Genomic DNA, 19,455 nt, shown 5'->3' on the forward strand with positions numbered 1-19,455 from the left:
GATGTTTTTACCTTGTATACTTTTTGTGGGTACAAAGTGTAGGGGGGTAAAGAACATGCCAGGATTTCAAAATGAAGTCTCAGCATGTAGTTCAGCTGGCCCGCCCCAGTTCTGTCCTTTTTTCCCCACAAGGAAAAGAATGCACACTGATCGCAGTGCACATACTTTTTCCCACAGGAAAAAGGCAATTTTGAAAGAAGGTTTTTCCAGGAGTAAACAGTTTTACTTGCAGAAATCTCTTTGAAATTGCCCCCTCAATGGGCAGCCATTTTATAATTTGATTTAACCATACATGAATAGCACTTTGCATAAAGGAAGCTTTATTTTGTGCAATACTTCAGAAAAAAAGTGATCTGCCTGGTCGGAAAATATGGAACCCTGACGGAGAAGACCCGGAAGATGACTGCGGCGCAGCGGACCATCCACTGCTAGATTGACAAGATCTGCGACCCACGGTTGACGCGGCCACTCCAGAGCCACCAGGACCACATTCCCGGAATGCTTTTCTATGCGATGCAACACCTTGTCCACTAGAGGCCACGGAGGGAAGACGTAGAGCAGGATCTCCCAAGACCAGGGTACAACTAGAGCATCAAGTCCCTCGGCGCCATACTCCTTTCTGCGACTGAAAAACCGAGACGCCTTCGCATTGAGCTGAGTCGCCATCAGATCTAGATGAGGACAACCCCACTGTTTCTGGATGAGCTGCATCGCCAAATCCACCAGTTCCCATTCGCCGGGTTCTAAGCTCTTGCGACTGAGAAAATCGGCATGGATGTTGTCGATGGCCGCGATATGAGACGCAGCTAACTGTAGCAAGTACTGTTCCGCCCAGAGAAACAGTTCTTAAGCCTCAAGAGCTACCCCCTGGCTCTTGATGCCGCCCTGACGATTGATGTAAGCTACCGTCATCGCATTGTCTGACAGAACCCTGATTGAGCGACCCTGAATGAGAGGAAGGAAAGTCCAAAGAGCCAGCCAGACTGCCCTGGTCTCCAACCGATTGATAGGCCAGGAGGAGGCTTCTTCTGAAGACCAAGTGCCCTGGGCTGACTGCCACTCGCAGATTGCCCCCAACCAGAGAGACTGACATTGGTAGTAAGAACCATCCAATCCGGAACTTCGAGACTGATACCATGCTGCAGATTGGAGGACTGTAGTCACCACGAGAGGCTGCTCCTTGCAGACGCATCCAGCACGACCTGTTGATGAAAGACCTGCGACAGAGGATTCCACCTCTCCAACAGCACCCTCTGAAGTGGGCGCATATGGGCAAAGGCCCACAGCACTAATTCCAGCGTGGAGGCCATCGACCCCAGAACCTGTAGAAAATCCCAGGCTCGGGGTACCCGCAATGCCAACAAGCAGCGAACCTGGGACTGCAACTTGTTCATCCTTTCCTCCGTGAGAAACACCTTGCCCTGCCTGGTGTCGAACCTAGCACAGAGGTAGTCGAGTGTCTGAGATGGCTCCAAACAACTCTTCTCCCGATTGATAACCCAGCCGAGAGACTCTAGCAGACAAATAATATTTTGCACCGATGATAGACACCTGTCTAATGATTTGTCCCGAATCAGCCAATCATCGAGATAAGGGTGAACCAGTACTCCTTCGCGTCGAAGGGTTGCCGCCACCACCACCATAATCTTGGTGAACGTGCGAGGAGCCATAGCCAGCCCAAAAGGGAGAGCCCAAAACTGGAAATGTTGACCCAGCACTGCAAACCTCAGAAAACGCTGGTGATCCTGACGAATGGGGACATGAAGATATGCCTCCGTCAGATCCAAGGAAGCCAGGAGCTCCCGAGAGCACACCGTCGCAATGACTGAACGTAAAGTCTCCATGGGAAATTGCGGAATCTTCAACACCGCATTTACTCACTTGAGATCCAGGATGGGTCGCAAGGTGTCCTCTTTCTTTGGCACCACAAAGTAGATGGAGAACCGACCTGTGCTTCATTCGTGCAGAGGGACTGGGATTACTGCCCCCAAGTCGCTCAACCTGCGCAAAGTCTCCCGAACTGCTCAACGCTTTTTTGAAAACCCGTAGGGGAAAACTAAGAACAGGTCAGGAACGGGACGAGCAAACTAACACGTAGTCTTCCCTTATAACCATGAGGACCCACTGATCCTGCGTAACTTTGGTCCACTCCCCGTAAAAACCTGCCAGACGGCACCCTATATAGGGAAAGGCGGAGTGAATCGGCCTCGTTTCATTGGGCAGCCTTGGCCCCTATAGTTCCCCCACCAGAGGGAGGCCTGAAAGGTCTTTGATCGCTCCGAAAGGACTGACCCCAAGCCAGGGCTCTAGGTTGAAAAGGTTTCTGCGAGACTGCAGGACCTCTAGAAGGACGAGATCTTCTACCATCCCGAAAACGCACATGGGACTGAAAGGCCTGCCAATTCAGAGGCTTGTCCTCCAGCAACTTATGTACCTTCGTCTCACTTGACTACTTTATCAGTTGCTCCAACTCCTCCCAAACAAGAAGCGACCCTTGAAGGGTAAGGAACCCAGCTTGGCTTTAGAAGACATATCCGTGGATCAATGACGAAGCCAAAGCAAGTGCCTGGCTGCTACCGCAGAACCCATAATTCGAGATAACAAACACACAAAATCATAAAGGGCATCAGCTACATATGCGACCGACACCTCCATACGATCCGCTTCAGACGTGTCAGCTCCTGGCTGCGCTTGACCGTCCTGAAAACGATGAACCCAGCGGAGGCATGCCCTTTGCATAAAGCTGGAGCAAATGGCAGCCCGCAACCCCAAAGCCGCCCCCTCAAAATTCCTCTTAAGATGAAGCTCCAACTTTCTATCCTGAACATCCTTAAGGGCTACGGCGCCCGCCACCAGAATAGTTGTCTTCTTTGTGACCACAGAAACTGCCGCATCCACCTGCAGAAGCACAAACAGCTCCAACGTTTGCTCTGGTAAGGGATATAGCTTCGACATCGCTCTACCGATCTGTAATCCGGAGTCCAGGGAATTCCACTCCCGCTCCACTAACTATCATACAGACCTATGATAGGGATAAGCGGACAGAGGAGCCCTAAGACTATCGAGGACAGGATCCACCCCATCTATCACCGGCACCTCCTGAGGAGCTTTCAACCCCAACTCCTCAAGAACCTGCGGGAGCAGAGGCTCCAACTCCTCCTTCTGGAACAAGCGTAGAATCTTGGGATCATCCCCCTCCGGAACAGGAGCCCCAGTGCCATCTCCGAGATCACCGTCCAGGGACCCCGGATTGTCGACTAGTGCTGCTGCCGCAGCACCTGGAGGGTCCACATTCCCTAATTCATCCTCCAGCCCTAACGGGCACGACGAACGCGGAACCCTGAAGGATCTGGATTCTCTCTAATGATTGAGCCCTGCCCCCACCCCCAGAAGACCTGGACCCCGAGCTGTCTGAGAGAAATGTGGGGCCCCCCTACCCCCCAGCTGATCAAGGCCAAGACCCCAAGTTGTCTGAGGGGCACCCATATCCTCTTGCTGAGCCAGATAAGCCTGGTGAAGCAGGAGGATAAAATCCGGCAAAAAAGCTTGCGCAGACGCAGGCATAGGAGGGACCTTGTCTCCTCCAGGCCTCAGTGGCAAATTCTCCTCCCTATTTGCCCCCACTGAAACCCCCTGCCCTTGTAAGGGACTCGGGTGGACCGGGGTTAGCAGCAGAGGGAGATCACCCTCCCCCTCTAAAAAATGGCGGCGTGCACGCAAGTCCGATGCCAAAATGGCTGTCGCTCCCAGCACCCTCGGGGACATCCAAAACTGGCCTGACCGCAGTTGCTGTGCGCCTCTGCATCCTCCTCTGTTTCAGAGGTGCCGGAAGAAAAGAGGGCTCTTCCCCCCCTGAAACGCAAGCTGAACAGAGGCCAGCCCTGCCATAATGTGCTGGGACCGCCCCGCATGTGCGGCAAGCCGAGCTGCAATCCATTCCCCCTCGGGGAGAAAAAAAAAATCAAAAAATCAAAAATAGCAAAAAAAAGAAAAAAATGGCCCGAAAAACAGCAAAATGTGGTGAGGAAGGTAGGAGGTGCCCGCCCCCGAGCCTTACCACTCAGCCGCTCCGGTGCTTATTCTTTTGTGGGGGTTTTTTTTTCAATTAACTTTACCAAAAAAAAACAACAGGGGAATCCCTCTCCTTAGGCTGAAAGGAGCTGTCCAGCTCAGATCTCATAACGCTTTAGATTTCTTTCTGACTATTGTATTTATTTACACTCCTGCTAACTATATATCATAACAATTGTTCCATGTAAATGTTACTGTTTCTAGTAAACCGATACGATGTGCAAACGGTGATCGGAATATAAAAGCTATTAAATAAATAAGATCAGCGAAATGTTAGTAAGGAGAGAAACAAAAAAACAAACAAACCCTGAAGCAAAGAAAAAAAGGAGTGTAAAGCCGCCTGAACGGCCTCGTGAAAGGAGGGATCTGGACCACCAGATTTACACCCCACGGATCAACTTGGAGCGAGCACTAACCATTAGCTCGTCCACCTCAACTGAGCAGGGAAAGGTTCCTCACAAGAACCAATCCCCTGGGAGGAAGGCTCACCCGAAAAGAAAAAAAGTCTAAAAAAGACTGCAGGTTTATGCACCAGCCACCATCTGCTGGAGACAGAGAAATACTGAGCTACTGCAGGTGGCACCAGGGCTTATCAAGCGGTGTCAGCGAGGCTTTTCTCTGTCTCCATCTGCTGGCAGGGATGACTAAACCCAGGAGTCTGGACTGATCCAGGTATGTACGGGGAACATATATTAGAAACTTTTTTTACTATAGGACCAAGGCAGGAAAGAAGGTCAGCTATAGGCCACAAGTACTAACCAATTTTAAAGTAGCTTAAAAATGCTCTATACCACCACAATGTTCCCTGACCTCCCTGAGATTTCAATTGATCTGGTCTGTTTCCCTAGAAGAAAACAGGAATTCTAAGTGTTGGATTATCAAGGTCATATGAAAAGTATTAGCCAGCAGTCACTGGGTACTGTACTGTCTCTGGCAAAAATCAGAATGAAACTGGTTGAACGGTTCAAAAGTTATTGATTAGGGAAGGGGAGACAGACAGATGGAATCTTATAAGGCCAGGTACCTTAAAAGAAATAGGCTAAAACTTCAGGTAATGCCTCCTGAACTTAATTCAATACAAATTTGTATGTGATGTCATAAAGCTGACATATGTAGCATAAAACCAGTCATAAATGTGTGTATCAGTAGATGAGAGAGACTCCTGTCAGTTGACCATCCTGGAGGATTCACCAAATGCATACAATGCATTCCTTCCACTTATGCATAGTATGTGAGGAGATATCTATTTATACATACACACACAAATATATATGAGAGCATGCGAGAGAGAGCTATATACACAATATATACAAAGATGTACATATATAGACAGATATATATCTATGAGGGCAATTTCTCTCATAAAACAGCATTATACCCACATAAACAGGGTGTTTAAAACTGTCTCTCTCCCCCATACTGACGGTAAAAGTACACATACTATTTACAGCTCAACTTTCCCCCACAGCAAAAATAGGGGTAGGGTTAAGTCAGGGGATGGACAATAATGTGTAAGGCTTTAATTTTGAAAGCCCCTCGCATACTTTCCCACAGGTACTTTTGTACCTGCTTTAAAGCAGGAGCAAAAGCATGCAGCTATAAAATACTAATTTTTCCGTGGCTGTCAGAATTTTCACAGTGAAATCCCTTAGGGAGTTTTTGGGTTTTTTTTTTATTGCCTATCTTTCTCTTTCTCTCTCTCTATATATATATATATCTGTATATTATGTAGATATATATATATAGATGTAGATAAACACACACAGAAATATATAGGCATAACCCTTAAAGTGGGCTGGCAGTGTATGTTGCACAATGAGAATGAACTCACCTGGTGAGGCTTTACTGCTTGGGCAAGCTGGGGTGCCAAGAAAATATCCTCCTCATTCGGTGGGTGATTGATGTTGACAAGAACTCGCCCAAGGGCATCGGGCTGGTTTAGGGCATCGTTGACATGGGAACCACTGCTCTCAGCACTGGCATCATCCTCCACTTCATTGGAAGCCTCACTGTTGTCCACAATATGGAGAGCCTCGTCCTCCCCTGAACTGAGCTCTATCACTTCTGTAAGATGGAAGTGACAATGGATGGGTTAAACACAGCACTCTTCTTCATCACACCAGGATTTTGTTTCAGTCTTTTACTCCACCTTGGGTGACTCTGGACTCCTGGCTGGCTGAGAAATGGAGGAAAATCATTTTAGGAGTATAAAACCCTCCTCCCTAATGCCACTCAGTGCCAGCTGGGATTATTGCTACTGGATCAGTTGGCTTTCCTGCTTGGGAATGGAGAGCAGAACCTCTATAACACACCTGAGCCTCAAAGGATGGAAGACCAGAGAGCTGACCCATCAACGTATGACTACATAACAAACTCTTTGGGATGGTTTAAAAGCAGAGCTATTTTTTCCATAACAAAAAGCAATCACTATGCATACAACACTAAAAACCAAATATTTTATCCAAGTTTCTCTCTATATTCCTCACTCACCCACTACCTCTCTCTCCAAATTAGATGAGATGCATCAGTTCCACTGGCTTAGAGAGGGCTGGAGCATTTAGTCCTCTCAAACTACCCTCACCCATGAGGGTGACAGCCTCAGGAACCTTCCTCACATCACTCATCTTTACAAACTGTACAGCTAAGCAAAGGAAGAAACAATGGCACAAGAACTGCTAGTCTGCAGCATCCTTCTGACCATCTCAAATAGTATGTCACTGAACATGGTCCTGCAGAAATGCTACTACTGCAGAATATCCACAGGAAAAACTGCTGCAAAGATACAATCTTCTATTCAGAGGCTGGTAGCAAAGAAAAGTAAAAATGCAGGTGCTAATGAACCACCAAGTATAAAAAAATAAGGTGGTTTAATTTTAGTTTTTTTTTTTATTTACCACCACTCCTGTAGGCATCATAGCGACGTACAAAATGGAAGGGACTGCAGTGACAACTACTACATAATACCAAAAATCAGGCAACACTTCAGGTAGAATTATGGCTTTGTTGTATACAGTGCAGTGACTTGAAGAAATGGACTTATATCTGTACCTTCTCTGACCATTCCCATTTGCAAGGTTCCCTCTCTCCAACCATCGTGTCCTCATCATTAAAAAAACCGCTTCTCTCTCACTGCTAGGTATCCTCCCTATTACATGAAAACAGCATGTCTACTCTATGTACCATGTATGCTTATCTCACAATTAGGTATCCTCCCTGCACACTGTGTATTGCAACCTATTCAGTTTTCATTGCTCAGTCTTCAGTTTAAGTGTTCCTTGTGTTTCCCCCCTCTCCCAACATATGTTTTGCAATTGTATTTCTTTGTAATCCACCTTGTGCCTTTCCTAGAAAAAGGCAGAATATCAAATGGAAATTAAAAATTATTTAGGGGAATGAGGTAATAAAGAAAAAAAAAAGAAAAGCAGAGTTGCTTACCTGTAACAGGTGTTCTCTTAGGTCAGCAGGATGTTAGTCCTCACATGTGGGTGACATCATCAGATGGAGCCCAGCATGTAAAACTTCTGTCAAAGTTTCTAGGACTTTGATCAAGCGCACTGAGCATGCCACTATCCATGTGGGGTTCCTCTTCAGTCTTGTAACATATAATTATGGCAAAAAGAAAATAAACCCAGGAGAAACAACTCTGCGGGGTGGTGGGTGGGTTTCATAAGGACTAACATCCTGCTTTCTTAGGAGAACACATGTTACAGGTAAGCAACTCTGCTTTCTCCTAGGACAAGCAGGATGGTAGTCCTCACATGTGGGTGAATACCTAGCTACAGGCTACTCCCATACCAACATCATACAAACAGCACTTAACTAGGTCCCAATGGGCACAACAACCAGTGCTGTGGAAACAAGAGGAGTTAGTCTGAACCCGAAAAAAGGGTCTGAGGCAGGAAGAGTTGGGTTTAGTTACTGAAAAGATTCTGCAAGACCGACTGACTGAAATAGTTGTTACATTGGCTCTCCCTGTCTAAGCAGTAATGTGAAGCAAAGGTATGGAGGGAACTCCATGTCACAGCTTTGCAAATCTCGTCCACAGGGACCACTCGCAAGTGAGCCACTGAGGCCGCCATGGCCCGAATGGAATGAGCTTTGACATGGCTCCCAAGCTGCAGGCCTGCCTGCATACAGCAGAAAGAGATGCAGTCGGCCAGCCAGTTGGACAGAGTCTGCTTCGTCACAGCAATCCCCAATCTGTTTTTATCGAAAGAGATGAAGAGTTGCGTGGATTGTCTGTGGCCTGCTGTTTGTTCCAGGTAGAAGGCTATGGCTCTTTTGCAATCAAGGCTGTGCAGAGCCTGTTCATCTCGGTGGTGTGAATAAGGCTTAGGGAAGAAGGTGCGCAGGGCGATCGATTAAGATGGAAGTTGGATACCCACCTTCGGAAAGAAGTTAGGGTGTATACGCAGGACCACCCGATTGTGGAAGAACTTTGTGTAGGGTAGATACAACACCAGAGCCTGAAGTTCGCTAACTCTGCACACCAAAGTAATTGCCACCAGGAAGAGGACCTTTCCAGGTGAGGTATTTCAGCTCACAAGAGTGTAAGGGTTCGAAACGAGCCTTCATCAGAGTAGATAAAACAACGTTGAGGTCCCAGGATACCACAGGGGACCTCAGGGGAGGTCTCAGCTGCCGCAGACCCCGCATGAAACAGCCCACTAAAGGCTGTACCAAAATGGGCGCACCTTAGGCCCCGATGGCACTAAGGTGAACCCTGACAGAGATGGTCTACAAGCCAGCGTCTGAGAGGTGCAGGAGATATTCTAACAGCTTGGGGGTGGAACAAGATAAAAGGTTCAACCCACTGCTCCCACACCAAGCGGCAAACCTCTTCCACTTCAGGCTATAAGATTTCCTAGTGGGGAGTTTTCAGGATTCCAGTAAGACTTGACACACACCCTCCAAGAGATTCAGAGACTGTAGGGTTACCCTTTCAACATCCAGGCCATGAGGGACAAAGGCTTGGAGGTTGGGATGGTGCAGTCTGCCCTGATTTTGCATTATTAGGTCCAGGAATATTCCCAGATGGAGTGGCTCCCTCAAGGAGAGATCTTGCAGGAGAGAAAAATCAGATTTGCCAAGGCAATAGGGTGCGATGAGGATCATTGTTCCCTTGTCCTCATTCCTCTGGAGAAGGTTCTGAAGGGAAACCCTCAATGCCTTCGTCTGAGGACTCATCTCTGCCGGCCTCAGTGGAGCTTCCGCCTCTGAGGAATTGGCAACGACCACCATATCAGTAGGGGGAGGCCGGGAACCTGTGCTCATTCACACTGCAAAGCTTACAGCTCCGTGGAAAAAGAGACAAGAGAGGGACCCTGTGTGGACATGTGGTATAGGGCATGCTGGGCATGCTCAGTGTGCCTAGTCAAAGTTCTAGAAACTGTGACATAAGTTTTCCACATCGGGGCTCCAACTGATGATGTCACCCATGTGCGAGAACTACCATCCTGCTTGCCCTCAGAGAATTTGTCTATTCAGTCATAAGTGCAGTCATGTGAACTATGTATATGACCTGGTGAACTGCTTGCATTCAGAGAAAAAGAGAAGCCAACAATTCAGAACAATTTCTAAGGAGATATGGGACAAAGCCACTGGTGGACAAGGTTTGATTGCTTACAATTATTATTACAATTACAAAAGAAGGTTTCTTTAAACTTTAAGTATTAAAGAGACTAAAACCCCTCCTACACTTCAAAGATTTCAGATATGTATTACAAACAATTATATTCTCAAAAATAGACTACTGTAACTCATTGTTGCTTGGTCTACCCGCAAACACTTTGAAACCTCTACAATTGTTACAAAACGCCACTGGGAGGATTCTAACTAAATCCAGCAAAAGGGACCACATTACTCCCATCTTAAAAAACCTTCACTGGCTCCCTATCAAACATAGAATCCTTTATAAAATCCTTTCAATAATCCACAAAATCATCAATAACTCTACTCCAATTGACCTCACCATTCCTTTACAGCCTCACACCTCCTCCTGTCCAACTAGACTAGCCCAGAGAGACACCCTAAAGGCCCATCCTCTCAAAACATCACTAAGTCGAAGAGCTCTTTCCACCGCTGGTCCTAAACTTTGGAACTCTCTCCCACCAGACCTTAGAAGTGTACAATCAGCACCTACTTTTAAAAAGAGACTCAAGACCTGGTTGTTTAACCAAGCATTTCCTTAACCCCAACAACCAAGCTCTTAACCTCATCACTATCGACACCAGCCTCGACATAGTCAGTACCAGCAATTATACCAGCATTTATACTCATTTTCTTTAAAATTTATTGTATTTAAATTGTATTTAAATTATAATTCCCATGTTCATTTTAATTTATTATTATTATTTATTATTTATTTATCCAAGTTCATCCTACCTTGTTCATTGTAAGACATTATTCTATATATTGTCAAATAATTGCAACAAATAATTTGCTTGCCCATTGCTTTACTAACCTTCAACCCCAGATCTGGGGTATCCCATTCACGAAAGAGGAGATCCTTTCCTGAGAAGTGAAAAGGAAAAGATACTGACGGACCCCTGAGTCCTAGCAATAGAGGATCCATAGCCCCCAGCCTGGACTCCGCCTGCAGGGCATCCACGCCTAACTCACTGACGATGGCCGGAATAAGCGAATTCAGCTCATCTCTTTTAAAAAGGCGGACCACCTTTGGATAGTCGCCTTCCATAGCCTGAACTCCTCGGCCCCCCCTCCTGTGGTGGATTAATATCCTTTTCAACACCCCCCCCCCCGGGGGTTTGGGTGGTGGATCTGGTTCATCCTGGGACGTGGTCCGAATCCGTCCCCGGAGGCACAGACCATAAGGGCCTCTTGCCCTTAGGACGGTCCGCACCCTCCCCAGAGCCTGCACGCTTCCGCAGCTTCTTATGAGAAGCCTGTGAAGAGAATGTTTCCCGATTCCTCCCAGCCTTTTTCTACTTAAAGGCTTTGTGCATCAGTAGGACAAACTCCGAAGAAAAAGAGGAATCAGACTCAGGAGAAGTATAATCAGCCCCCTCGAGGTCACTCTCAATTGCAGGGGGGAATAGGGGCCGCAGGCACCTCCCCCTTGGGGAGAATTTGCTGCAGAGATAAGGAGGGTGGTAAAAACCCCTCCCCCATCGTGTCCCGTGTGGCCGCCCGAAGGGAATTCAAGATGGCCTCCATTCCCGCGCTCAGCGGGAACGGATCAGCTGGGGCTGGGCCGGCTGCCTGAAGCTTCGCGGAGGACAGAGGAACTCTCTGGCGATTTCCCCGGGTCAAAACGGAAGGGCCTTCCCCTCCGGGCAAGCAAGCCACACAAAGGCCCTCCCTGGAAAGGCACAGGCGCGGCAAACCGAACCCCGAGGCATCCTTGCTGCAGCTAGGAAAAGTATAAAATAGAACAAAAAAAAAAGACCAAATAAAAAGCGTGGCAAAAAGGCGCAGCACGGCTGAGGGATAGAGAAATAACAGAGAGACAGCGCAGCAAAAAGTAACACAAACTTTTTTTCTTTTTGGGTAAGACTTGCCCAATCGCTGTCCCGGGTTGTGTAACAGAGCCTGCTCCTGTAGGGGTGAGCCAGCCGGGCTCCCCGGTATCACCCCGACGCTGCTGATCACCCAAGGCAGAGTCCTCGACCCTTACAAGCAGCGGTCTCAACCAGGAGGGATGGTCCCCTCAGGACCTAGCAACCTCCGGGGAGACTGACAGAACCACAGTCCTTCCTCAGCTTCTAACAAATTTTTTTTTTTTTTTAATTAAAAGGCACAGACTCCCAGAAAATGTACCAACTCTAAACCTGACAACACCACTACACTAAGCACTAATTGTCATCAGATAATCAGCAGAGACCATGGGTTTTGCACCTCCGCCACCTGCTGGAGACAAGTAAGACTGAGGGACCATGGGTGGCACCTAGCTATATATGGCAGGGTTGTTTTGAAAAACTTCTCTGTCTCCACCTGCTGGAGGGGAGGCAAAACCCAGGTGTCTGGACTGATCCGGGTACGTACAGGGAATGTGAATTCATGTATTTTATTAATCATGTATGTTGTAATCCGCATTGAATATTTTGGGAACTGTGGAATATAAATGACGAAGAAATCCAGTGACTCTTGGTTTGTATCAGCTATTTACAAACTTGCTCTCTGTACTTAAAAACAAATTATCATGAAGTACAGACATTCGCTAAAAGCTCCTTAAATTTATAGAGTACTTCTAAATTGAAAAACAAACTACAAAGCACAAGTATTTCAGTCTGAAGTATCTTTAAAAGTCACCTTTTGTTCACTATGTACAGGCAACCATAGCTTCCAGCAAAGGAAACAAATCCTGACTGCATACTAGTTTCAAAACAAAATAATTGCTAATGAACCAGTCTAGAAAGTGCAAGCTTCAGTTGCTTTCTGTCCAAAATAAGGAGGGATTTCATTTCATCCATACCCTCAGTAAACTGGAAGAGCAGCCAAGGTCAGGGACAAGAGATGCAGCCAGTAGCCAAGGAAAGCACTTATCAGCAAACTTTCAGGATTTGTTATTAAAATCCAACCAGGGAGAAATGCTTATCTGGCTGGACTGTAGAGTTGCTCGCCATAAAGAAAACCAAAGTTAATTGTTAAGTATATATTCAAACCTTCTATGATGCAAGAAATTAGCTACAGGCCATTGTATCACAGGATCTCTTGCTGCACGCTACTGGTTTTCTGGGATTTTTATGACATTCCATGAATATTAAGAAAAATAATAAATATTACATGTGTCAAATGTTCTGTAAGAATTACCAATTAGCAGAAAAATTGTGTGCGTTTATAATTTACCCTTTTTGGTCCTTTTGTGGGTTTTTAAGGAATTTTGGCAACATAGGTGTTTACTGCTTGACTGAAGTGTGACTCACTGCAGGTGACAGGGAGGTCTGGCTAACTTATACTGGATATTCAGTGGTGCACCCGCACCTCTGAATATGGCTGGCTATCTGAAAATTATCCAGATATGTTTATCCAGCTAATTTTAGGAGCGCTCTGAGGCAATCTGAAAGTTAGCCAGCTAACTTTCCTCTGCTCCGGACCACCCCTGAGCTATCCAGCTAAATTGTTAGCTAGCTAATGACTTAGCTGGCTACTTGGGGGTAGTGAAAATGGCAGGAGTTTCAAAACTCCAGGGTTTGTCCAACTAAATTCCAAATTAGCTGGACAAATCCCTTTGAATATGGATCTCATATTCAAAAGCTGATGTTACTTTGTTATTGTGATAGACTCTGTTTGCCACAGAGTGGCACTTAGGGATCATCTAGGAAAAGACATCCTGCTAGTCCCTGGGGTTGAATAGGGTTCCCTATCTTGTTCAGGCATGCAATCTGGGATGTGAGATTACATTCTGAGGTGGAAAAAAAGAAATGTAAAAATATGAAATATGAAAAAAAAAAAAAAAAAAAGAACAAGACCACAAATTCCAAAATGATCCCATGTTACCACTGAAGTGCAGGGAAATGGAGAGCAATGCAAAGGAGAACAAAGGGTGAAGACAATGTCGTACCACTTTTAATGCTGTGTAATTTTCCTTGTGTGTCATCTTCACTGTCACTGCTGCCACTACTGCTGTCCAAACAGATCACCTCCTCTTTGGGAACCCCAGAGGTCAACTGGGACGCCTCTCCTGTTCGTAGGCCTATTTCTTCTGGATGGAGAGAAGAAAACAAGAGTAGTAAGGTGAGCAAAGTTTCTTTTGCTTGCTACTTATACTGGAGCTTGTTTTGTGTATTGGCGCCACCTAATGGCAAAATGCACAACACTCAGCTATAGCATTCTATCCTGCAGAGCAGAGCTTCACTGTGCACTGTTCATAGCAATTGCATACAATAAGTTTAGCTTCCTCCTTTTCCAATTTCTCTTCTTCAACAATTTAAAAAATTTTACAGCTTTCTGGGTCTTTTCCGTATGGGTTGTCAGTGGTTTGGAGTTTTGCATTTTCCTATGACTTTGTAATTTCCTCTAAAATCTCAAGTAAAATATTGTAGTAGTCATGTTAGTCCACATGAAAATGTAGGAATAAGGATCTGCAAATACATTGTAGGTTATACCTCTTTACTGGGCTAACTTAATCCACCTGTGACTAGCTTTCGACCTGACGCATGAAACACAGTTCTTGAAAGCTAGTAACAGATGGATTCAGTTAGTCAAGTAAAACTGTTTCACCTACAACTTGTTTGTTGACCCTTATTTCCACTTAAAATCTCAGTAAAGATGGCAAAAATCTCAACATATTCAGGCAATTCAAACTCCATTATAATAATATTTTTGGTGCAAAGAACACTGTCTTGAAGTACAAGACGTCACAATGGATCTCTCTTATTTATTTATTTATTTATTTTTTATTTTTATATACCGATGTTCCTGTAAAGAATATCGCACCGGTTTACAAGGAACTGAACAGTCGCCTCCAGGGCGGAAATACATTAAAACAGTCGCCTCAAGGCAGAATACATTAACACAAGTATACAGGAAAACTATTAAAAGATAACTTTCATAAACTCAATTAAATGTAACTGTGAACCATAAATCAGGAACCATAAATCAGGAACATATGTACAGAGGTACATATATTTTCTTATAATTTTCTTATTTTCTTATAATGAAAATTATTATAATTATTATAATTATTTCATTATAATAATTATTATAATTATTATAATGAAAATTATTATAATGAAAATTATAATGAAAATTATAATGAAAATTATAATTATTTTCTTATAATGAAAAGAGAGAGTAACCATCTTCTACTACAAAAAGTTTATATTTGTAAATCCTGGGCAAGTGTTTTTGAGAAATGATTTAAACTGTATAAGTATAGAGATTTTTTTCCCACTTTCATGGAGTCTCCCTTTCAGACACTAAGTCTTTGCTATGTCAGCAGTGCTCAAGTTCTTTCAGTTACCTTGAGCTCATTTCCCCGCCCCTCCTGCCAATGATGTGAAACTTGGTAACAAATAGGCCAGGCTGGTGATAAACAGTGCAAACTTCTTCAGTAAGCTTAGACCCTGTTAATGGCAGATGTACGAGTCTGCTGATTATAACAGAGTTAACCTGTATTACTTGGATGTTACTGTTCCTCTCGTTTTTTCATTTCTTCGTCTATTTTGTTGGGGTCCCCTCCGACCCCCTGTTAATTTCAGCCTTCCATTTCCCCCCACCTTGTTATTTGTAATTTCCACCTTTTTGTTATCATGTAAACCGACATGATGTGTATTTTAATGTCGGTATAGAAAAACTGTTAAATAAATAAAATAAATAAATAACGATTGTATTACATAAAAGCTCAGCCCTACCACAATCTCTCAGTAAAAATCTTAAGTGGCATAGAATGACAAAGTCCTTCATCAGTAAAAACATTTCAAAGACTACTTTTTTTCTTCAAAAGAATAACATTTTTCATAACTAAACTGAGGAAATGTTGAAGAACTAAGCATTCCGTTAATACTGTCTATCTTCCATGAAAAAGGAGCTGATTTTGTTGGAAGAGTTTGTATTCACTATATTGAATAATTTGAGTAGCTACATGTAGGTTTTGGTTGAGAAGGAACTGTGTATACGTCTAACACCCAGAGCCCTCTCTTTCTTATATATGAAGGGACTTATCTGGTGTATCCAAGAGCCTCCTCCATCACATGCAAAAAAAGAGCCTCTGGAAGTTTAGAACAATTTCTAAAATTCAACTAAATGTAACCTTCAAATAGTCTAAAGATTCCATGCATTCAAATTTGAAAACTTTCACACATTTATAAATCAAATAATAATTAGACCCACTTTCACCATTTTGAGTATTAAAGTTCTGAACATTTTTTCAAATGTTAACAGTAACTGAGGTTTTGCAGTCTTGCACTGGTAAGAGCTTACCTTGCAAGAACTCTAAGGGTACAGTTGGAAGAAGAGCCGGATAGTCCTTCCTTTGCTGCTCCAGTCGCTTTCGTCTCTCTAGCTCTTCCTGCTGCGCTGCCTTTGTTCCTGCCTCCAGTTGATCTTCCCTCAGGAGTTTTCTAGCCACAAGGAAAAAGAGAAATAGTTTTATGTTAAAATAAAGAGAATGTCGGAGGCTGGTGACATCACAGAACAAGATGGCAGCATGAATCTGTGCTCCTAATTCCACGGAGCCTTTGGTATTAGAATCGCTGCACATCCTTTTCGATTAAGGCTGTTTTTGGCTAAAGATCCAGAGAATAAGAGCTTACAATGGCTCTGATAAGGCCTCTTTGGATTCCAAGAGGCCTGGAGAAGTAGAGGAAGACGCAGATTTTATTGCTCCAATTATGGAGGTCGACTTGGGCAATGGAGTGTCAGTAGCAACAAAGAATGATTTACCTACAAGAGAGGAATTCCAAAAATGATTTTGTGATCTGCATAAAGATATGCAAGATAATAAGCAAGAACTCATCACTATGATGGCAATTTGAGAGACCCAGTATGGCATGTTCTTATGGATATCGAGCGGAGAGTCGATGACTGCGACGTGCGTTTGGAAGTCCAAGCTGATAAAGTGGGGAAATTGCAAACACAATACAGCCAATTATTGCTAGATAATATGGAACTCCAAGCTAAACTTGAAGATCTGGAGAACAGAAATCGCAGGTGTAATCTCCGTTTTCGGGGAATTCCTGAATCTGTGGGTTATACAGATTTTATTGCAGTGGTGCAGCAACTGTGCAGTTTCTTTCTGGGACAAAGTAAAGAGGCCGAGTCTCCAACAGAAGAATCTGCGGTGGAAACTGAAAGGGCAGAAAGAACGCTCGGCCCTAATGTGGGGAACAAACCCCGCAATATCATAGCTTTCTTCCATCATTTTTCTATTAAGGAGAGAGAGTTCTCAGTGGCAAAAAAGCAATTGTCATGGCTTTGGGAAACATATTTCGCTGTTTGCAGATCTCTTTCTGGTTACCACACATAAACAAATGGAGCTAACGGAGATAATACTGACACTGCACAAAGAGGGAATTCGATATCGCTTACTCTTCCCTTTTGGTTTGGCGATGACCATCCGGGGTACGACTTCCAGAGCGAAGGCAGTCAATGAAGTGGAGGCCATCTTGCAGGATGCAGGCATTGTGGTCAAGAAAACAGCTACGCAGAAAACTAATGCTGCTGTGTTGACAGAGGACACACTGCGCTAGCAAAGAGTGAAGAAAGGAGGTCACAGACTGCGAAAACATTTGGGAGATTCTTTTTCCTCCAAAGACAGTGGCAAATGATAAACCGAGTTTCCAATAATTTTTTTTACAGCTGCATTCAGTAGTTTCTTATCGGTACATGGAGCCTGGAACATGAATGTGTGGTTGATCTTATTAGTTATGGAGATATAAGCTCGGGGGGGGGGTGAGCTCAGATTGCATTCTGTGAATGTTTACACCTCTCAATGCATCTGCAGATCTGCTATGGGGTAACAGCAGATGGCTTTGGGGGAATGGCAGGGGAAGGGGTGCTATGGTAGGACAGTTTGAATTGGAAAGATTCAGAGGGGGGAAAAAGTGTTAAAATGGGTATAGTGGTAGGAAGCTACACAAAACTGTGCGTTGACTACTTTGGAGTTGGGGAGATACCTGAAGAAGGGGTACAGAAGTGATATAATCTAAATACAACATGGCTACAACTAGAATTTTGTCGTTGAATGTTAAAGGCTTAAATATTCCTCGTAAAAGACAATTTCTTAAATCTGAGATTTAACATATGCGGCAGTCGGGATTTTATTTCGTAAGGATTTTGAATGTCTAATAAAGTTAAGCTATGCAGACCCTAAAGGAAGATTTCTCTTGGTGAAATTTGAAGCTGGGGGGAGGGGGGGAGTGTATTCTTTGATAAATGTGTATGTCCCTAATATGGAGCAGAGTTTCTTTTTTGCTTCTTTAGATGAGATTCTGAATTTGAAAGCTGAGGGTCATTTAATAATTGCTGGGGAATGCAATCTGTCACCGCAGCTGGATAATTCCGGGAGGAGTTGTTTGAGTACTAATAAGCACAGAGCTAATCTTTATCAATTAGGGGAGATTTTTAAAGAAGTGCGCACGCGTCCATGTGCATGCGCCAATTTTATAACATGGGTGCGCCGGCACGCACATGTTATAAAATCACAGGCCTCACAGGTAATGTGTGGGAGGGTATGCGCAAGGCGGGGTAGACTTCAGTAAATTTCGCGCAGTGACACATCCCGGCCTTCCTTCCCAGTTCGCTCCAAATAAGGAGTGGACTGGGAGGGAACTTCCCTACCCCAACCTCCCTTCCCCTTTCCTTTCCCTTCCCACCCCCTAAACCATTTCACCTACCCTTTTTTTTTATTCTGTTGCTTACTGCTCCATTGGAGCAGTAGTAACTTGTGCGCGCCTGCAGCCCCTTCCCTGGTACAGCGGCAAATGGCCGCTGTACCGGCTGCCTCCAGCCCCGTCCCTTTCCTTCAGCCCGGCACTTCTGCACGTAACCCCCGTTTTTTACGCGCGCAGGGGAATTAAAATTCGGCAGTTAATGAAGAGATGGGATCTTATTGATGCTTGAAGGAATTGCTATCCCTGGGCATAGAATTATTAATTTTATTCAAACTCTCATAATTCATTCACATATTGACTTTTTCTTAGTGGACAAGGCAGTGATTAATTGGGTTGCTAATACTGAGTTCAGATTAATCACATGGTCTGATCATGCCCCTATTTGGTTAGATTTACAGTTTCAGAAAACAGATACTGGAACAAGGTAATAGAAACTTAATGACACTTTGTTGGCAAATGACACCTTTTGCACTCAGCAGATATTATTAGAGTACATTGGTAATAATTACGTGGGGGACACTAACTCTTCTTTGGGATTGTTTAAAAGAAAGAGAAAATAGAGTTGAAAAAGGAGTTACAGGATGAACTGGCAGCCTTAGAAATGCTCCACAGACAAACATTATCTCACTCTGTGTATGTTAAACTGCAGGGGGCTAGAGATGTCTTATGTTCCGTAGAACCTGATATTACTACTTTCCAACTAAACTTGGTTAAACAAGAGTATTTTGAGTGGGGCAACAAAGCTAGCAGGATTTTGGCCTGTAAGTTAAAAAAAAACATATCTCAAAACCAAATTACTAAGATCAAAAGTAAAGATGGTTCTGTTTTGACCTCCTCTGCTGATATTCGGTAAAGGTTTATGCACTTTTATGGTGCGCTGAATGGTGCAGATCTTTCTATAACAGATAGATCATTACTTACATTTTATCGATCTCCCAAGTATCTCTGAAGAAGAGAAGCAATTTTTTGATAAAGAAATAATGTCTTTTGAGCTTCTGCAGGTGATTAAAGAGCTTAAAATGAATAAAGCCCCGGGACTGGATGGTTTTATGGCTCAGTTTTACAAAAGATATTCATCTGAATTGATGCC

At 44.2% G+C, this 19,455-nt stretch overlaps 1 protein-coding gene across 1 annotated transcript in view; it reads right to left on the reverse strand.

The window, feature by feature from the left end:
• RAD54L2 (RAD54 like 2) overlaps positions 1-19,455 on the reverse strand; it is a gene marked incomplete in the record, with an annotated part of 296,852 nt that overhangs the window by 187,461 nt on the left and 89,936 nt on the right. The window contains 3 exon segments of the mRNA XM_029599564.1: positions 5,903-6,135; positions 13,595-13,735; positions 15,955-16,094. Of these exon segments, the coding sequence (XP_029455424.1) occupies positions 5,903-6,135; positions 13,595-13,735; positions 15,955-16,094 (514 nt within the window).

The sequence above is a fragment of the Rhinatrema bivittatum genome, chromosome 4 (genome assembly GCF_901001135.1).
Source record: "Rhinatrema bivittatum chromosome 4, aRhiBiv1.1, whole genome shotgun sequence".
NCBI classification, from domain to species: Eukaryota; Metazoa; Chordata; class Amphibia; order Gymnophiona; family Rhinatrematidae; genus Rhinatrema; species Rhinatrema bivittatum.